Source organism: Hylobates moloch, unplaced genomic scaffold (assembly GCF_009828535.3).
Source record: "Hylobates moloch isolate HMO894 unplaced genomic scaffold, HMol_V3 SCAFFOLD_1, whole genome shotgun sequence".
Taxonomy (NCBI): Eukaryota; Metazoa; Chordata; class Mammalia; order Primates; family Hylobatidae; genus Hylobates; species Hylobates moloch.
The window spans coordinates 161560474-161581860 of NW_026652276.1; the positions used below are offsets into that span (position 1 = coordinate 161560474).

Below are 21387 nucleotides of genomic sequence, written 5' to 3' on the forward strand. Positions count from 1 at the left end.
TAAATCGTAATTTTCACAATATTTTTGTTTAAAAAAGAAGATCATTAACATTGGCCCTTACTAAATGTTGTGATGATGGGATCAATCTAGAAATGCTCATGTCATCTCTCTCAAATCACTCCAGTCCTATTAAGCCAGGACTAGTGATCTTACCATTTTTAATGTTATTCCTTAAAACTACATGTAAGAGGAAATTGCATATTTTTCCCAGCACTATACAAACTATATACTTAAACTTTTTGGCTCCTAAAGAATTAACAACTTGCATTCAGATATAAATAATGCAAAGAAACCCACTTCTCTGGATCAGAAAATAATCAAAAATTTTATTTTAATTCACATTTATTTAAATATAACATTTTTTATAGACACATGAAGGTACTTATAAACATTTATAACATGGTAGACACAAATATAGATGAAATGTTTAGGTATTTTCGACAAAATTTCACACATAAATTAGACAAACTGACTATGTGCTTGCATTTAGTTTCAAGGGTACATTAACATAGATATTTGAAAAGGATGTTCTTTTACAAAACTACTATAAAATATTCACATTTGCATCAGTAATAAGTCATATTTCCTAGACTGATGCTTTATAAGAACTATGTAAAGATCTAATTTAATCATTAACATCATATGCTAACATATGTAAAGGAAGCATTTTTGTCAATAGAAATGTTCCTCTAACTTTTAAATAACATAGCATTTGTATTAAAACCATGCCACATTTATTAAACAAACATGCATAATACTTTAAAACTGGAATAATTCATGTACTTTTATGCACAGTGTTTAGTTTCACTATGGCACTCTATCTTTGTGAAAAAATATACTTAAAACTTGGCACAGAGTTAATAAATCATATTGCTGGTAATCAAAATAAATGTGATTTCAATTTCCCATGGCATAGAAAATTCTCTATCACAATTTACCTTTTCCCTTTACAGTTTATTGACCAATGGCAGTTCTGTTTTCATTATAGTAAATAATAGATATTCAAGAACTAAAAGTCATATCTAGGTGTTCTGCCTATACTCTAATTGGAAATAAGTTGATTTTAGTTTTTCCAGCAGTAAAACATTTCCATCTGTATTGTGGCCAACAAATTTCTAAATAAGGGTGTTATCAGCAATAATATGTATCATCATGAGATTTTTTTCTTCAGGAGGCAGAGAGGTTGAAAGGAAGTGTGTATCTCTTCATAAACTGGGAACATACGTGATAAAAGGAGAGCAAATGGCAACTGAGGCAGAAGCAGGGAAAGTTCTTTGGAAAGCTGGTCAGAGAGCACACGGAAGTAGCAAAAAGGCAGAGAACAAAGGTGGGAACACAAAAATTATTCACGATGGAAAGGGCTGCCATGGGTTTCAGAAAACCGAAATGGGCCACTCCAGAAAGAGCACGCAGAGCAAGTCTAGCATTCTCATATCAGCTAACTAGCACTGCTGTTTAGGACAAGTTTTAAATTTCCACATCAATGCGTCTGAGGAAATTAAGCTAACTGGCAACTTTTTTTCTGAATTCATTCATAAACACTGTGGAAGAAAAAAATTCAGGAATAACACTAATTCAACTTCCTATAAACCAGAGAGGAGACTTCACACCCACTTCTAGCTCAGACTTTGGAGCTGTGGTAACTGAAAAATGCCACAATTCTTTTTCACAGTTCTTCTAAGATAACGTTGAGGTGTTATATTCTGAGAGACCATCTGAAGGAATTGACTCCTTTCATAAAACCTTCATAGCCTAATTTTTATATTTATTATATGGGAGAAAGGAAGTAGAACTTAAGTTCAGTTTGTGTACAAATGTACCTTTTTCTTAAAAATAGAGTAATGAACATAATGCTATTTTCTTTGCTTTATGATCCTTGCTTTGCTGAGGGCCTTAAACAGTGAAATGGCAAAGAACATCAAACGGGTTAAATAAAATAGGCGAACATATTTTAAAGCTGTTAAGGTGCCAACAGACATAAAGATTATGAATCACAGAGCACTGAATTTTCAAGAGTGAAATCATACCAAAACCGTGATAAGTTTTCGCTGACATCATAGGAGAGTGAGTGGTCGGGAAGGTCAGTGATGGTGCCCTGTACTGCCAGAACATGCGGGGCCAGGGTGAAGGGCACATCGCTCAGGAGCTCGGCCATTAATGAGCTGTTCTCCAGAGTCTGGCCTGCCTTATTTTCCATCTCAGGGTCTGATACAGTCACACTGGATGAATTTTCTTTGTTGGTCTAAAAATACATATATTTAAAACATTTAGGCCTTGTGAACTTTGAGGTTTAGTAACGGTAAATGTGGCATTAATACATCAAAATGATTGAGAAATGTGGACTATATAAATATTCCCAGATTTGAACGCAGCTCTTTACTTTACTTTAGAATTACATTCATCCAAATCTCCGTTAGGCTTTAAAATGAATGCTAAACTTTAACTCAGACTGACCACCCACAGACCCCTTAAACACAAAATGGCCTTCTTGTTATTTCCCTCAGATAATGTCTGCAAAGTCTGTTTCTGCTTTTCCAAATCCTATGTACGTTTTCAGGCTCTGCTAAATTCTCAGCTGCCCTATAAAATCTTGTATCACTGGAGTCCAAAGTGATCTTGCCCATTTCAGAATGCTTACGGAGCAAATTGCCTAAGATGTTATTTGGTGTTGCCTATATGTGTCCTTGCTAATTGCTGTTCCATATGCAAATATATCTTATCTCCAACTAGACTATACGGTCCTTGAAGGCAAGCAATCTATCTGGCATATCTTTGTATTTTCAACCTTGCACACTTTACTGTTTGACACTAATATATACGTACTCATAATTTATCTCTAATGTATACCATGAGTATTGATTGATTGTCTGATTGTCATTGGAACTAGCCTGTTATGTCACAAAAGTTATGCAATTTTTTTGAAAAGGATATATCTTGTTCAGTTTCTTTACAATTAATATCTCTTGCAAATCACCTAAATATCAATCAACAGAAGAATGGATAATATATTGAAATTTATTTACAGCAATGAAGATGAATGGCCTGCCACTATGAGCACCTGGAACCTAACTCAAACCAGCCTGGGCAAAAAAATGACTCCCCCCTCAACCCTCAATCTCAGGCAGAATAAAACTCCCAAGTCTTTACAGAGGCCTACTAGCTCCTTCACGATCTGGCTCCAGGTGTGCCTCTGACCTCATCTCCAGCTCGTGTGCCCTGGCCTATTCCTTTTCAATTCCACTGTCTCCTTGCTAGTGCTCCTTGCAAGTGCTTGCTCGTGCACACCGAGCCTGCTTCTGCCTCAGGGCCTTTGCTTTCCATTCCCTCTCACCAGGACACTCTTCTCTCAGACATACACAGGGCTACTTCCCTTACCTCCTTCCAAGTGCTAGCCCAGATGCCATCTCAATGAGGCCTTTTCTCACTTATATAAAACTTACTTTTATGTGGTTTTTGTTTTTTATTTTTTTGAGACGGAGTCTCGCTCTGTCACTCGGGCTGGGGTGCAGTGTGTGATCCTGGCTCACTGCACCCTGCCTGTCTCAGCCTCCCAAGTAGCTAGGACCATAGGAGCATGCCACCATGCTTGGCTAATTTTTGTATTATTTTTACAGACAGGATTTCACTATGTTGCCCAGGCTGGTCTTGAACTCCTGGACTCAAGCGATCTGCCTGCCTCCCAAAATGCTGGGATTACAGGCATGAGCCACTGCACCCAGCCAAGAAGCTTTTGTAGCACATGTTCACTGCTGTATCCCACATGCCTAGAACAGTGCCTACTGCTCAATAAAGATTTATTGGGCTTTTTTTGGTTGGTAGGCTATTAATTACTGCCTCAACTTCACAACTTGTTATTGGTCTATTCAGGGATTCGACTTCTTCCTGGTTTAGTCTTGGGAGGGTATATGTGTCCAGGAATTTACCCATTTCTTCGAGATTTTCTAGTTTATTTGCATAGAGGTGTTTATAGTATTCTCTGATGGCAGTTTGTATTTCTGTGGGATCAGTGGTGATATCCTCTTTATCATTTTTTATTGTGTCTATTTGATTCTTCTCTCTCTTTTCTTCTTTACTAGTCTGGCTAGTGGTCTATTTTGTTGATCTTTCAAAAAACCAGCTCCTGGATTCATTGATTTTTTGAAGGGTTTTTCATGTCTCTATCTCCTTCGCTTCTGCTCTGATCTTAGTTATTTCTTGTCTTCTGCTAGCTTATGAATTTGTTTGCTCTTGCTTCTCTAGTTCTTTTAATTGTTATGTTAGGGTGTTGATTTTAGATCTTTCCTGCTTTCTCCTGTGGGCATTTAGTGCTATAAATTTCTCTCTAAACACTGTTTTAGCTGTGTCCCAAAGATTCTGGTACGTTGTGTCTTTGGTTATAAATGCTGACAAATTCTTTGACTCTAAGTCTAAAGGAGAAGAATAATTTTCTAGGCCGGGCACAGTGGCTCACACCTGTAATCCCAGCACTTTAGGAGGTTAAAGTGGGCAGATCACCTGAGGTCGGGAGTTCGAGACCAGCCTGATCAACACGGAGAAACCCCATCTCTACTAAAAGTACAAAATTAGCCGGGTGTGGTGGCGCATGTCTGTAATCTCAGCTACCTGGGAGGCTGAAGCAGGAGAATCACTTGAACCCAGGAGGTGAAGGTTGCAGTGAGCCAAGATCGCCCCATTGCACTCCAGCCTGGGCAACAAAAGCGAAACTCCGTCTCAAAAAAAAAAAAAAAAAAAAAAAAGAATAATTTTCTGTATGAGAAATAATTTTGTAAAACTTTTTATTAAAGTATAAAATACACACAGAAAAGGTTACCTCATAAGTGTATAACTTGCTAAATTTTTACAAACAACACACATGAGCAACCAGCACCCAGATCAGGAAATAGAAAAGACCAGCCCTCAGAAGCCCTCCTGGTGTTCTCTTGCAGTCACAATCAACCCCCGTCCCATCAATCACGATCCTTATTGCTAATAACACAGAATTGGTTTTACCTGGTTTTGTATTTTAATTAATTAATTTATTTATTATTTTGAGACAGAGTTTTGCTTTTGTCACCCAGGCTGGAACATCCAGATACTTTCTGTATTTTTAGTAGAAACAGGGTTTCACCATGTTGGCCAGGCTGGTCTTGAACTCTTGACCTCAGGTGATCCACCCTCCTCAGCCTCCTAAAGTGCTGGGATTACAGGCGTGAGCCACCATGCCTGGCCTGGTTTTGTATTTTAAATGAATGCAATCATACAGTATGAACTCTTGCTTCTGGCTTCTTTTACTCAACATTATGTGGATGAGATTCATCCAAATTATTTCACGTTAGTTGAAAAAAATCTTGAAGAACATATTGTTGGAGAAGTGATATATTCTGACTGATGTTTTAAAAGAATCACCCTGGTTGCTGGGTTGACAGCAGATGGTAGAGGTGGAGTGGCCAGGGAAAGAAGTGGGAAGATAGCTGGGAATGAGAGATTACTTATGAAGTCGATTAGAGCAGGGATAGCAAAGGTGAGATAAAATGGTTGGATTTTGGATAGACTTTAAGGGTCAAATGAACACAATTTGCTGATGGAATGGATGGTGGGAGTATGAGAACAAAAGCACAGTTAAGGATAAAGCCAAAGTTCTTGGCCTGAGCAATGAGACATATGGAATCACCATTTATAGGGATGGGAAAGAGTACCAGGGAGCAGGAATGGGTGGGAAGATCAAGGGTTCAGTTTTGGAAGTTTCAGTGCCTAGCAGACATCAGGTGGAGCTGTTAGTAGGCAGGGGGATATAATTTGAATCTGGAGCTGGATGAGATCTGGTGGAGAAAATGGAGAGAAAATTAGAACAGACAATATTTTCTAGGTGTTATGATGTAAATGGGGAAACATATATGGGCCAGTAGTTAAAAAGGGATGTGTAGTCAAGAAAAGTTTCTTTTGATTTTTGTTTTTCTTTTTAAGTTGGGAGAAATAATGACAATTTATAAGCTAGTAAGAAGCAGCTCATAAGAAAGGAAAAAATCCATAGAGAATTTATAGAGAAGGAACTTGTCACAAAGCATCTCCAACACCTAAAACAGGGGCCGTCAAGAAATATTTTTTAGTGAATGACCTCGAATTAGTAAAGTTAAAAAGCACATGCCTATAAGAGTGGTCTTATAATTTCATGTGAAAATAACACCAGATTACTGTTTTAGGACTGCAACTAACAAATGTAATCATACTCTGTTATGATAAAGCTTGTTATAAAGACGTATGTCTGCAGTGGGCAGATCCTATCTCCTGAAATCTAATTGGGACTCACAATGCTAATTATCCTCGGGTCAGCCAAGAGTGCAAGTATGAGTAATGACACCACCATTCTATTCTCTTTAAAGGGCTTCCCTATACACTGGTTTATATAGAAAAACTGAAAGGGAAGCAACATTTGGGTTCACCATAAAACCTCAAGATTCCATATGCACCGGGGCTTTGATCACCTGTGAGCCCAAGAACGAAGTGGTTAGGAGCATAGATTCCAGAACCATGCTGCTTGGTATAAATCCCAGGTCTCTTGTTTATTAATAAGCAAATGGCCTTGGGCAAATTATTTAACTTCTCCGTGCCTCAGTTTCCTTAGCTGTATTATGAGATTGATAACAGTTAACTATTTCATAGGATTGTTAAATGCAAGGATTAAATAAAGTTACATTTATAAGTAAGCAGAACAGTGCTTGGCACATGTTAAAGTAAGTGAATAAATAACATTTTAGAAATGCCAGATCCCATGTGGGGTTAGATGAAGTTTAGAATCCATTCATCTCTTTTGTTTTGACACTCACTGGTAGTTCAAATAATACCTTTCCCTCTCCTTTTATTTCTTGCTTTCTCTTTTAATCTCATGTGTAAATATTCCCTAGATCTGGTAGTCTCATCCCACTCAAGCTTTCTTTTCTTTTTTGGTTGTGTATAGAATGTTCTAGAGTTTCATTAGCAAAATCATCTCCTTTTTTAAACAAAAGCATTTCTGACATCCCACCTTCTCCACTAAAGTGGAGGTATAGGCATACATTCTTTTATTGCACTTTGCTTTACGGTACTTCATAGATACTCCATTTTTTACAAATTGAAGGTTTGTGGCAACCCTGCATCAAGTAAGTCTACTGGAGTCATTTATCCAGCAGCATGTGCTCACTTTGTGTGTCTATGTCACATTATTATAATTCCCGCAATATTTCAAATTTTGCTGTTATTCTATCTGCTTTGGTGAGGCATAATCAGTGATCTTTGATGCTATTATTGTATTTGTTTTGCAGTGCCACGAACCATGCTCATGTAAGACGACAAATTTAACTGATAAATGTTGTGTGTGTTCTGATTGTTCCACCAACTAGTTGGCCATTCCCCTATCTGCCTCTCCTCAGACTTCCCTGAGACAGCTCAGTATACTTTTAATTCAGACATGTACATTTGTTTAGACATACTGCTATTGCACACTTAATAGATGACAATATAGTGTAAGCATAACTTTTATATGTAGTGGGAAACAAAAAAATTTACGTGGCTCGCTTTAATGCAATTTTCACTTTATTGCAGTGGTGTAGAACTGAACCCGAAATATCTTCGAGGTATGCCCGTACGTTACCTGTAGCATTTTGCTTTCTAAACACACGACTTCCTTTTTTTTTTTTTTTTTTTTATGGCTGAGTAGAGCAGACTTTACTGATGGGACATGAAGGCCTCTCCTCTTTCGGAGGTCTGCGTGGAACTGAGGAGGGGAGATTCTTGATGTGGTGGGAGACTGAGTGTGGCAAGGACTCCCCAGCAGCTGAGGGTCTCTCTCTTCTTCTCGAAACACACAGCTCCTAAGGCTTAACTCTCCAGCAGCAATATTTACTCCCTTGTTCATATTTTTATTAATCCTCTTTTTTTTTTTGACAATTCTTTGTTATTTGTGAGAACGTAATTCCTTGAGGACAAGAATGTATCAAACTATATCTAGTACAGTCAAAAAATTGGGACATGGTTTCTCGTTCAAGTTGTCCTGATAAAACTGCCATCTGACCTGAAGGGGATTGCTTTACCCATTTGAGCCTCAGCCCACTATTATGTAAAATGAGTGAAGAGGGACAAAAGATGAAGATGATGAAGACAACTAGGATGACAATGATGACAAGACAGCAACTACCATATACAGAACCCTTTGTGTCAGGCTGTATCTAAGCTGTTTAAATGTATTTGCTCATTTAAGTCTTACGATAGCCTTGTAAGGGTGTGTACTCCTATTAGTCCCGTATTAAAGACAAGAGGAAACTGAGGCACAGAGAGGTTAAGGAAGTTGTCCCAGGTTACACAGCTTGTCAGTGGTGAAACTGATAATCAAACCCAATGACCATTAAAGCTCTATATTCCAAGATCCTGCACATTTCAGACATGCTTTGGATAGAATGATTGACTGAATGAACAGTGCTTCAAAAATTTTAGGGTACAGTATTAGAAAATATAACAGTTACTAAAGTAGCATATCTTGGCTTAATTTAGGAAGAAAAAAGATGCTAATATTTTGTACCTTAAAGAAGAAAGGACTGAGAAAATCATTAAGGTGACAGATCTTACAGACAGGCTGAAGAAGGATGGAAAAGCAACTCTAATTTAAGATATATTTATCCCTGGAAATGAATCTACCAGCAGTCTGGATAACACCATGGGAAAAACACCATGGACAGTGAAAAATTGTCTGTGAGTTGATAATTATTGAAACAGACATGAAGGTAAGTGGGAATGCACTATAGTATTCTTTCCACCTTTGTATAAGCTTGAAAATTTTTCATAATTAAGTTTTTAAAAATTAGTTTAACAATACGATGGGCAAAGTGTTCCACCAAATGCCTCCTAGGATGATGTGAATTTCAGCTGTGCTGTAAGTATTACTCCAGCATCTATCTCTTAACTGTTGGCTATAGTGCAACATTACAGTCTCCAAGGAGGCTGCCTGCCCTCTTGGCAGCAGGGTGAGTGCCATGATGCAGCTGCTGTAGGCATGCTGAGAGCTGGAAGGGGAGAAATATAAGCCAAAACAAGAGTAAGTCACAAAGAAAATGTGAGTCAAAATTCAAGGACCCTACAGCCTATAAACCTGATCACTAAGTCTGGCAGCCAATGGAAGCAGTGGTGGGGGCTGGGAGTTTAAACAGGTGCATGAGTTCCCCTGCAAAAAAGCAGCTTTCTCTTAGACACAAAGTCTTGTGATTTTTTCATTTGCATAATAAAATGGGTCTTTAATGGGAAGAATTAGTATGTTAACCACAATAGAGCAAGAAGAAAAGACTCAATTAACCTTTTGGTTAATAGCCAAATTTTAGAAAATTAATTCAAATACTAAGTTCATAAAGCATATTTGTTATTTTTGTGATGAATCCTGTTCACAGAAATGCTGCTATCAGAATGTTTCTGAGCATAGTTTCTTCATAAACCTAGTTTTAATACTTCTTTTTCAAATTAGTGGTTGCCCTTACTTAGTTTAAATATGAGCATACCATGTCAGATTTTTTTAATCTTACAAAGAAAATTAATATTCTTATTTATATCATTACAACAAATAGAGTTTGCTGTTATAAGCTGTTTTCATGTGTTTGTGTAAAAACTATTTCTTGTTCATCAGTTAACCTGTTAAAAAATTGACTGGCCAAATTTATTTTCATTCCTTACATTCTATTATCTTTATTTCAAATAATTCAAAGAGGTTTACAGGCACTCTTCCTCTCTTTCTTGCAGAGGGGTGTAAAAATTCATGAGGTTCAATCTTAAAAATCTTCTCAGAGCTTAGGAAAAAACACACTCCAAGAATACAAGGCATATAACACTTTTCAGCAAAGGGTTGGAAAAATGAAGTCGCTTCCCCGGAGCAACAGAAGGTTAGTGGCATCCTTGTGAACCTCACTCTTGGGTGTTTGAAAGCAAGGAAATTCAGGTTTAAGAACAGACAACTACATTTTTCCTGGCACAAAATTCCAGTAACCACCATGAAGTCTATTAGGAGGCGCCAACTTTGCAGACGCTCTAACAATTGGAGACCTCATCTACTTAGCTATATCCAACTAAATTATGAATATTTTATTAATATGAAAGTCATCTATATTTGGCTTCTTTTAAAACCTCCTGCTTTTTTCTGCAACCTATGCCTCAGACAGAGATAAAATAGTATGCTATAAAAGCAAAATATTGATACATTAAAATTTAGAAACCAGCCTTAACTAAAACAGCAATAGAACCTATTAAAAGAACATGAAACCAGGTATAAAACACCCTTCTAACACATTCAATTTACATGCAAAGAAGGTAGCTATACCAAGCATATTTCTAGAAAACAAGTTACAAAAAGAAGAGGTAATATCAAGCTCTGGCTGTCTATGCCTTTAAATTCTAATGTCTATAAATAAAAGACATGCTTCTTTGAACAACAGCCTGAACAAGCAACACTGTCACTTTATCTCCCTAGATAACTATCCATTCTATTCTGGCTTCAGCTGGTATCTGCTTGCATTACATCAGCTTCTTGACTGTGGGGTGAGGTGGAGGGGCAAATCTGAGTTAGAAGCATCAGGGGACAGAGGTTAGGAGAAGGTGATACAAGCTATGGCACAGTTAAGGCAGTACTTAAGCTTTTTATTTTTTGTAAGAAGCTGGTCACTAATAAATGTCTGTCTAGCTATTAAAAGCCTGAGAGTTGGTGTCTTGCACCTATATAATTCCTAAGCAATAGTCTCCTTTCACTTGGGAGAAATCATATTGCAACGGCAAAGATTGTTTCCTATTTTTCTCCAAGCTCCCAGTACCCAGAACAGCACTTATATATACAAAGTGCTCATTAAATATTTTTGAATGGCACTAGATCTGGTCCCCTTCTTTTTCAGATACTCTACGCACTCAGACTTGATTTTAAAATTGAAGGGTTAGGTCAAAGAAAGAAATAAAAACCCAGGACATGTTGTCACTGATACAGAAATTAGGGGGGAGAAGCTGAATTCACAGAAGATTTCTATCTCCATGTGGCCTGGGTGTTAGGTTCGCCTAGAAGTGAGGGCTCCAGTTCAAGAATGCTGTATTTCAGTAGCAAGCTAAGAGGCTAGGTTAGAAGGCAGATTATTTTCTCTGTTCCTTTCCTAGTCTCTGACATCATTTCGGTTTACCTTCTGGCTCATGATTTTTTTTTTTTTCAGTATTTTTTCCATTTTCTCTTCTTTCTCTTTCCTTCAATATTTCCACCTGCTTGTGCTCCCTGGTTCTCCAATCTTTCTTTTAAAAAGAAAAAAAATGTTCTCCTGACTTCCTCTTTTCAGAACTCCAGCTGAACGTACATACAAGTGCAGAAGGGGAAGTAAGCAGGCTGTTACTTGCTTCTGTAATCTGTTCCATGTATTCTTGGAAAAGTGGTTTGTCTGAAGCTGGAAAAATCTTCTGTACTAGCCAACTAGAGTGGGGGCGCGGTGGAAAGAGGAAAGAGAAGCATTTCAGGAAAGGAACCAGGCAAGAAATAGTGTGTTAAATGCAGGATTCTATTTAATACTGGTTTTGAAAACACAAAAGGCTGTTTCAGTGATTTTTTTAAAAACTGTTTTAAAGTTGGTTTATAGAAATTCATAAACTCTGACCGTAAGCTGTCCGGGCAGCTCATATTTTCCCAGTAGGCCTTCCCCCCTCATGATTCTCAGCACACATTTCACCTTTCTCTTCTCTCCTCTAGCCCTATATCACTACCTTCCTCCTCACTGCTGGCAGGTGGGCCAGCCTCCTATTTCACAGAGAAAACAGGAACCACCAAGTGAGGATCTCCTCTATCTGCCCCACCCCCCAAAAAATGTAGCTGCATTTGTATCCAACCCCTTCCCCTGAGCTTCCAGGGCTGCAGATCCACCCAGTGCAAACTCTTCAAGGACATGGCTTCATCAATTAGGGGGAGTCTCCAAATTGCTAATCTTTCCTAGAAGCAATTAACCATTTTAAAAAATTCGACTCAACTCTATATTGCCCATTGGAATATCACCTACCTAACTCCCATACTATCTTTCCATGTTTTTTTCACAGCCAGGCTGAGACCATTGTTGGCACACGCTGTCTGCCATGCCTCCCTCACCCACTGCAACCTGCCTCCGGCCTGCACCCCTCTACTGAGTCTGCTTTCACAAAGTTTACTAATAATCACTCTCTTTCTAAATTCAGAAAATGTTTGGAAGTGCTAATCTGAAATGACCACTTTGTAGCACTTACTGCTACTGACTCTCTCTCTGAATTTTTATTTCTTGGCTTCGGTACACTTGTTAGTTTTGTTTTCTACATGTCTTAGCTGGTTATTCTTTTTGTCTATTTCTCAAGTGATGGTGTTCTTTAGGGTTTCATTTCTGTTCCTTTATTCTTCCTAATCTCAACACACTTCTTTGGATGAGCTTATCTGATATGGATCATGCCTACTGCTCCACTCTTCCACTCCCCCAAAAGTGGTATGTATGTAGATACATGCACATATACCAATCTCAAACTCAGATTTCTCTCTAGAGTTCCTGATCCATATGTTCAACTCCTATTATACATTTCCTTTTGGATATTCCACAGGACATCTTACACTCAACATGTTTTAAACCTGGCTCTTAGCTTAGTCCCTTCCTTACCTTAACCTTACCTCAAACTTAATGCTCTTCCAATCTTCCAATATTTTCTGTATCAGTGAAGAGAACCTACATAGTTGCCCAACACAGAAACCTGTATCATCTTTGACATTTCCCTCCCTCTCACTTCCTCCATGCAATAAATCACTGAGTCCTGTTGACTTTTCTGCTTTTAATATCTCCCCTAGTTCATCCATTTCTCTTCAGGTTCATGTCATTCTCTTCATTCAGGATACTAAGGTCTTCTTCCTTGAATGCTGCAAGAGTTTCCCATGTACAGCTTTACTACCCCACACTACACTCTTCCTACCACTTGTAGCATATAAAACACATTCTCTTCCTTGCTTAACATTCCTCAATGCCTTTGAAAAAAGACCAAACTCCTTATCACGACACACAAGCATGACCTGGCCTTGCTTACCCCTCCAATTTCTTGTACTGTTATTCCTAAACTCCTTACTGCATCCATACCAAGCTATCTGCTGTTATCCAAACCTTTTCATGGTGCCTACTGCTTTCTACTCCCTCAAAAGTAGATATGTATGTAGATTCATGCATGTGTGTGTACACACGCTTTCTCTTTAGTTCTGAGCCTTGGCTCATTTAATTACTTTAACCTAAGTTAAGACATCCTCTCTTCTACTCCCTTCATCTTGCCTATTTCAATTTGCCCTTCCAGGTCACACAAGCCTCTTTTAGAAAGACTTCCCCAACTAACTCCCCAAAACTGGGCCAAGTAACCATCCCTGTGTTCCCATAACACCTTGTGCATACTTCTCTCACAGCACACATCACACTCGACTAGAATTCCCTGTCACCCCCACAAAGCTATGGGCTGTTCAAAGCCATGGGCTACAGCTTTCATTCCCATTTCCTTCCCAGCCAGCACAATGTGGGGCTCATAACAGATAATCAATACATGTTTACTGAATGACTGAATAATCTAAATTTCTTCATAAATTTTATATTCACATTTCTTCTGAATAAGCTAGGAATTAGGATGTTGGGCCTCAATTCCTGCAATTGTTTCTTTTTCTAAGATTTTACTAAACCCATTTTGCCCATTATCAACAACATGATAAACTACGGATGGTATTAAATGCAGAGATAAACTGGTTTGTGACTCCAGCTACATCCATTTCCTCAAGCATGAGATAAGTTGTTCCTTGACTTGCCAAATGAACAGCTTTACAAATATACCCCCTAAAGGAGGTTTATTGGGGTCCTGCTACAATGTAGATGAAACCGTTGGGGAAAGATTTTTCCTACAGACCCATCGTCTCACTGAGCTAGCCTCATATACTCCAAAGTCCCCTTAACCAACCTGCCTTACACAGCTCTTCTCTCCCAGGAACCGGTGTTTCTCTCCAGCTACATGGCATAATCTGGAGGGCCTGCAGTGTAGCCTATGCTTGGGGAGAGTGGACATGAACAGCAACAGGGTGGCAGGACTAGGTAGGTACTGAAAAGGAAGGACAGCCTCAGAGATGAGAGCTGCAAAGGAGGGTAGGAAAGGGGACGGGGAGGTGAATTCCATTTATTTGATTGCTCTTCACCTCTGTTAGAGGGAAAAAGCCTCGTATCTACTTCTCTGGTTTCCATAAACAGGAATTTTTTTCTGTCACAGGAACTCTGGCCTTCTGCTCCACCCCTTATTCCTCCCCAAGGAGGTAGGCTGAGTTACCTAGTTGGTGGGTCTATATTGTTTTTAGTCACAACACTTATGACACTAAACGCGTGGGCTTTTTCCTCATACCAACCAATTCTCCAACTCCCCGAATAACAACCGAGTGTTCTACAATTCATTTCAATTCCAACGCTAACTTCCTGGAGGTAGCCCAAACCCTACAGGTTCAGGGCTCAGTCTCACAAGGCTGCGCCCATTTCAGATGGCAATCACAAATTCAGGTCACAAGTACTTTTGACTGACGAGCTATAAAGTTGGGGATTCCCACGACCCCCTCCTCTGGGTTGATAATTTGCTAGAGCAGCTTACAAAACCCAGAAAAACAATTTTCTTCACATTATTGGTTTATTACAGAGGATACCCTCATCTCATGAACAGTCAAACAGAAGAGATGCATAGGGCAAGATCAGGGGAAAGGAGCAAGGGGCTCCCACACCCTTTCCGGGGACCTCGCCCTTCTAACACCTCAATGTGTTCACCAATCCAGAAACTCTTGGAACCCACTATTATTTAGAGGTTTTTATGGAGGTTTTATTACATAGGCATAAAAGTCATTGCCACTGGTGATTAACTCAATCTCTAGTTCTTCTTCCTTCCCAGAGGTTAAGGAGTGGGTCTGACGGTTCCAACCCTCTAATTACATGGTTGGTTCCTCTGGCAAATGGTCCTTCATTCTGATGCTATCCAGAAACCACCAAGAGCCATCTCATTAGTACAGTGGGTCCTCAGATAACATCGTTTTGTTCAATGTTACAACATGGATGAGAAAAAAAACTCAATTCTTCAAGGGGCCACTGTGTGTGTGTGTGTGTGCGTGTGTGTGTGTGTGTGTGTGTGCGTGTGTGTGTAGTTTTCATGTTCTCCTCATGTCTAGGTGGGTTTTCTTCAGGTACCCTGGTTTCCTCACACATCCCCAAGCTGTGCATGTTAGAACTGGTGTGTCTGCGTTGTCCCCATCTGCTTGGGTGTGGGTGTGTAGGAGTGTGCCCTGTGATGGGATGGTGCCCTGTCCAGCTCTGGGTACCCCCTGACACCCTGAGCTGCTGGGATATGCTCCAGCGAATCCAAACTCGAATAACTGGGTGAGTAATGTTCTTACTTGTCCTTATTAATATTTCTAAATACAGAGCTCACATTTATTTCAGTGTTTACTATTAGAAGTGTTTTGATCTTTAGAAGTTTGGTGATTTTTTTTGTGACCACAAATATACCATAGCAACTTAACTCTTATTTCTATCAATTAACCTATGGTAAAACTGGTTTTGTTATATGTCATTTTGCTTAAAGTTGTAGCTTCCAAGAACCTATCGAGGATGTCAGTGGAGGGTTTACTGTATAAAAGTGGGCATGGTTGAAAGGAACTTGTTATGGATAACAAAAGATGCTCCTCTCACCCCTATTACTCAGGAAATTCAAAGTGTTCTAGAAGCTCAGTGCCAGGAACCAGAGACAAAGACCAAATATATATTTCTTATTATCACAGTGGATGACAGACGTAAGTCTATATTTCTAGGTGGGCTAAGCTAAACCCTAATATCCTAAGGCCCAGGGAGAGTCTCTTTCTCCTTATCTCTCTGCTTGGACTGGGGTAAAAAAGTGACCAAAGGGAGAGTCTGTTGTGGTGCCTTAAACTTCCCCACAGATATAGACATGGGACAGTGGGAGTGCACAAGTCCATCTTAGCTATTACACTATCCACCCACAGCTGTATGTGTCTTGTTTCTCTGTCTGGTGGCTCTTTGGTCTTATTTCTCCATTGGCTCTGGATATAAGAAGGAAAAACAGTGCCCTTTATTAGGACTTAGGACCCCCACCAACTTCTACTGCCCAAAGCAACTCCATTTACACAAAAAAGGCATATTAACCACACCAAAACAAAATAAAACACAAAACAAAAACCGAAGTAAAGCAGATGTTAAATGATCTGGAAATTTAAAATATAACAAACTAAGGGTTTAAAAAACTTGCATGCCCTATAGTACTATATGAAACAATATATTGGTATAATTTTATCAAAGTTTCATGATAATTCAGTTAGATCTAAGAGATCAGAAAAGTTCTCATCAGAACCTTGGAAAAATAACAAATAACATTTGTATGGTGCTTTACACAGTTTTCAAAGTAGTTCACATGTATTTAATTGGAACCTCACAACTCACTAAATTTGATACGGAAGCTATTTCATTCTTATCTTCTGAGGCTCAGAGGTTAGTGACTATCACACCACCACTAACTGGCAGAGACTTACACTTTGGGTCTTCTGACTTAAAATCCAATGCTCCCTGTCCCATACTCCAAGTCAATGACAGTCACATATAGACTACAAAACAAGTATGTATCCCCTGTGTCCAGATCATAACAATGTCGATGCAACCTACATAAGCAATCTCTAACAATGTAATCCAACTTAGCCAAGCTGATGTCTTTTTTTTTACATGAAATCAGCAATATTTCAATTTTATGTACTGTAGTATAATTTCACAAAAAATGTTTTACTGAAGTTTACCTAGACATTATCATAATTTCTTTATGAGTCTAAGCAAACTGAATTGGTTAAAGCCTTCCAGTAAATTTCCATCAAGGGAAATAATTTGAAAGGATACTTGTCTGGAGTTTTTTTTGTTTTTTGTTTTGTTTTTAGGTCTCAAGTTCAGCAATTTCTTTATGGACAAGCGTCATCTGGATTGGCAAGTGAAGGTCCAAAAATAAAGACTGTGCCGCTATAGAAACTGAGTTTAAACTAACAGTTAAACTAAGCATCTTATTACTAGGTTAAATCTACCAAGCTGGCTACAACATGTAGTATCTTAGAAAACTATAGCATCTAATCACAACCAAGCTTGCAAAACAGTTAAGGCTTTTGTGCACGAATTCTTCAAGCTTATTATGTATACCACAGGTCTGAAGAACTTGATATCCCTTGTTAGTCACACTGGATTCTATTAATACTTAACTTCCCATTTATATAGCCTTATTTATTGTAAGTATCTATTCAACTTCTTCAGAATGTAATGCAACAAGATCATATTTTTTCCAGATAATTTAAAAGGAAAACAATGAGAAATGATCTTGCCCATCTCCTCAGCATGCTGAATATTAATTTCACTGAAGTGAATAATACTCATTTCAGTGAAAAAAAGTACTTCAATCATCTACATATACAATAAGAAAGAAAATGGAACACTTTCCATTTTTAAACCTGGTAAGAAAATATATTATACTTATTTGTTTTTATATAATTAAATAAATTGACATCACTTATATGATATTGACTGAATGCAAATAAATGGCATAAAATACAGTCAGAAATACAAAAAGAAAGTAAATCTAAAAATATTAAGTACCAGCTACATGTTGGGTTTTTTGGTGTGTGCTTTGATAGAATGAACATTTGCCATTCTCATAACCTAAGTATGATATATATTTTTAAGAACAAATAATTAAATATTATGACAAACAACAATGAATACAGTTATTTCATGTTAAGGCTGTTGTCTGAGCACAAAAAACTAATCTTCTCTGCCGCTCTTAATATATGCTGAAAATTTATGCTTTGCCACTGTTTCTACCATTATTATACAAAAACATACATATATAATACTTAGTATGTACTTAGAATTGCTCATGTTCACCCTATGTATAAACATCTCTCTAATCTCAAAAAGTAAATAATTCTTCAAGAAATGGGAAAATATTGGAGAAGAAAAGCCTTATTTTCTGTGTAATTTGAATTTGATATATAGAGTAATCCACATACTTGGAAACACTATAGTTGGTGAATACGCAACTGTGTGTTTTCATATACAGATGAAAGTAAGGAAATGTGTCATACCAAATCGAGTACAGAAATTATGAGGGTAGGCTAATTAAATTCCACTGGGCGTATGAGTGATAGTGTTACTCACACTTGCTGCACCTAACCCAGAACTCCACTAGAAAAACAATGTTTGGCAAACTGAAGAGGTGAGCAGAAAGCTGTGTCACTTGACCTTGGCTCTCACTTGCAAAAGGTTATATTTCAAAATAGAAGATGGGGTTGGAAAAGTAAATACTGCTGTGTTTTCTCCACCCCAGTATGAGGATGAAGTGGCCATTCAGAATGGCAGGAGGCTGAGTCCCTTCTTGGTGCACACTCAGAGCCCAAAAGAGTGTGCTATTATTTCATTTCATGGCTAACTCAGGACAGTAGTTTGTTATTGTGGTAAAATATACAGAAATAAAATTAACCATCTTAACCATTTTTAAGTGTATAATTCAGTGGCATAAGTAAATTCACAATGTTGTGCAACTATCAGTACTATCCATCTCTAGAATCCTAAACAGAAACTCTATACCCATTAAACAACTACCCATCCCTCCTCTCCCCAAGCCCTGGGTAAGCTTTTTGTAAACACTTTTCGTCTCTATCAATTTGCCTATTATAGGCACCTTATATAAATGGAATCATACAATGTATATCCTTTTGTGTCTGGTCATTTTACTTAATCAAATGTTTTCGAGGTACACATATGTTGTAGCATATATCAGAATTTCATTCCTTTTTAAGGCTGAATAAGATTTCATTGTATGTATATGCCTCATTTTGTTTATTCATTCATCTATTAATGGACATTTGGTTGTTTCCATCTTTTGTCTAATGTAGGACAATATTTATTATTATTATTATTATTATTTTTTTGTTTTGTTTTTTTTGAGATGGAGTCTCGCTTTGTCGCCCAGGCTGGAGTGCAGTGGTGCGATCTTGGCTCACTGCAAGCTCCGCCTCCTGGATTCACGTCATTCTCCTGCCTCGACCTCCCGAGTAGCTGGGACTACAGGTGCCCGCCACCACGCCCGCTAATTTTTTTTTTTTTTTTTGTATTTTGTATTTTTAGTAGAGACAGGGTTTCACAGTGTTAGCCAGGATGGTCTCTATCTCCTGACCTCGTGATCTGCCTGCCTCGGCCTCCCAAAGTGCTGGGATTACAGGCGTGAGCCCCCGTGCTCAGCCAGGACAATATTTTTAAGTAAAAGATGGAAAAGTTCAGAAACAAGTCTAACAGATTCATTAGGATTTGATGAATATAGGAATACAGAATATTTAAGTAGATGGAAGACAATTAGCAAGGGCCCGAAGTGAGAGAAACACAAACTATGATTCCTGCTTATTTTGAATTATAAATTTATTTAGGTAAGATAAATTTGTACATTTTTATAATACACTCTTTGCTTGTCTTTAAAAATCATAATTAAAGTAAATCTTTTCAATTTAATATTTTATAAATTAAAATCTGAATATAATTGACACTATTTCAATCTTGTTTGAAACAGCTCCATAATCCCTAAGACCTTTCACACACACTGGAACTCTACACTACAATTCTTTTCTGTGGTTATTATAAGGGTACAAGATGTCCTTACCCGCTCTTGGAGAAAGTCTACCCAATAAAATAGAGTAAATAATACTAAGAAGTGATCAAAAATGAGAAGCTACAATCGTATCTAAAAATCATGAGAGGAAAATTTAAAGTTCACATAGCTTAATAAATTTCAAAAATTATAATGCTTCAACAAAGTAACAAACTTTACATAAGCAACCTGGAATTTCTTAAAGGAAAATACAGACTAGTGAAAAAATGCTTTCAGATCAACAACAGAAAAGTTGATTAATGTATAATCAATTCTTAAGGTCATCTTTTTCCAGGATTCCTAGTATTTTTGGGAAAAAGGTAATTATCAGAATATATGCTGTTACTTGTACGTCAAGTTGAAAATTAATCTGCAAGACTTAGTAGAAAGAGCACTAGACTCAAGTCTCAATGACCCCTGCCTCTACCTAAACTGTGTGACCTTAAGCGAATCATTTAACCTTTCTGGGTTTCAATTTACTCCTCTGAAACATGAGATAATTGAACCAGATGATCCAGCTCTCAAATGCCATGCTTCCAAGTAGACTTAGACCACAAATCTGCAATAGTAAAAATTCTTAAGGAAACAGTACTTAAATCAATATAAATGGTAACAATAGAAAGAAAGTAATTACTGAAAAGATACTCGTAATTCAGAAAGATATTCCAAAGGTTATTTGAAGGACTCATATAACGGAAGAATACCTAACTTCACATTGCTCTTGATGATGGTAGGAAACATAAACACTTAGGAGTCAAATAAGAAAAATACAGTTAAGTGCCAATCTTCTCATAAGCATGGCCTAAAAATAATCTTTATAATTATTAAGAAGTCAGAATGTATTTTCTTAGGCTAATGAATTCACAATAGAGACAAAAATCCTACATACTTGTAATACACAGATGTAGAAAAATTACTATAATATGCCTTGAAATCAGAAAACCATAAATTAGATTAAATTAAAATTTATCCTGAATGCTAGTGCTTGAAAAGGCAATTTAGTTTGGAGGAGCTGAACTCTGGCAAAGGAACTTAGGAACACTTTCAAGATTGCTGGCCTCAGTTTGCTGGGGGGTATTTTCATTAGAAATATCTCTAGCAAATACATGAGTTGTGTTCTTTAAAATTTTTTGTTTTATTCCCATAAACTGCAAGGTGATAAAGTAAAATTTTCCTGAGATTAGTGGCAAAATCTGGAGAGAGAAGGGTATTAAGAAAGATGTACATGTATGAAAGAAAGCCATTAGCTAGAGGTGGAAATGACTGGTTACAAGAAGTGAAAGTGTGAGCATAATCCGTCTGCTAACTGTCAGAAATGGAAACTCTGATGTTATAGGGAAGAACCTCACATACTTCCTTCCTGGCCACCATGTGACTTTTCCATGGGTCAGGCTGGTTTTTCTGATGGCCGAACTAGGGAAGAGAAAAGCCTGGAATGACTGAGAGGAAGAAGCAACATTACACAGCTCTCTAGGACCCAGAGGATTACGTATTTCACCAAAGTTTCTAGGTAGTCAACTTTTAAAACCCAGTACCAGATTTTCCTTTAGCCTTCTAGAAATCATTGCTATGGTTTCAACTGCCAAAGTGACCTAAAAGTGAACACCTATAATTTCCCAAAGTGTTTTTAAGTGTATAGAAACCATGCTTACAGACCAACAGAGCTTCTGTTTTTCCCTCCTCTGCCCT

The 21387-nt window shown here is 37.8% G+C and overlaps 1 protein-coding gene across 1 annotated transcript in view; it reads right to left on the bottom strand.

Moving 5' to 3' along the window:
* Positions 1-21387, bottom strand: part of UMAD1 (UBAP1-MVB12-associated (UMA) domain containing 1) — a 261998-nt gene that overhangs the window by 15582 nt on the left and 225029 nt on the right. Inside the window, exon 4 of the mRNA XM_058440621.1 lies at positions 2028-2242. Within this exon, the coding sequence (XP_058296604.1) occupies positions 2028-2242 (215 nt within the window). The remainder of the gene's footprint in view (positions 1-2027; positions 2243-21387) is intronic.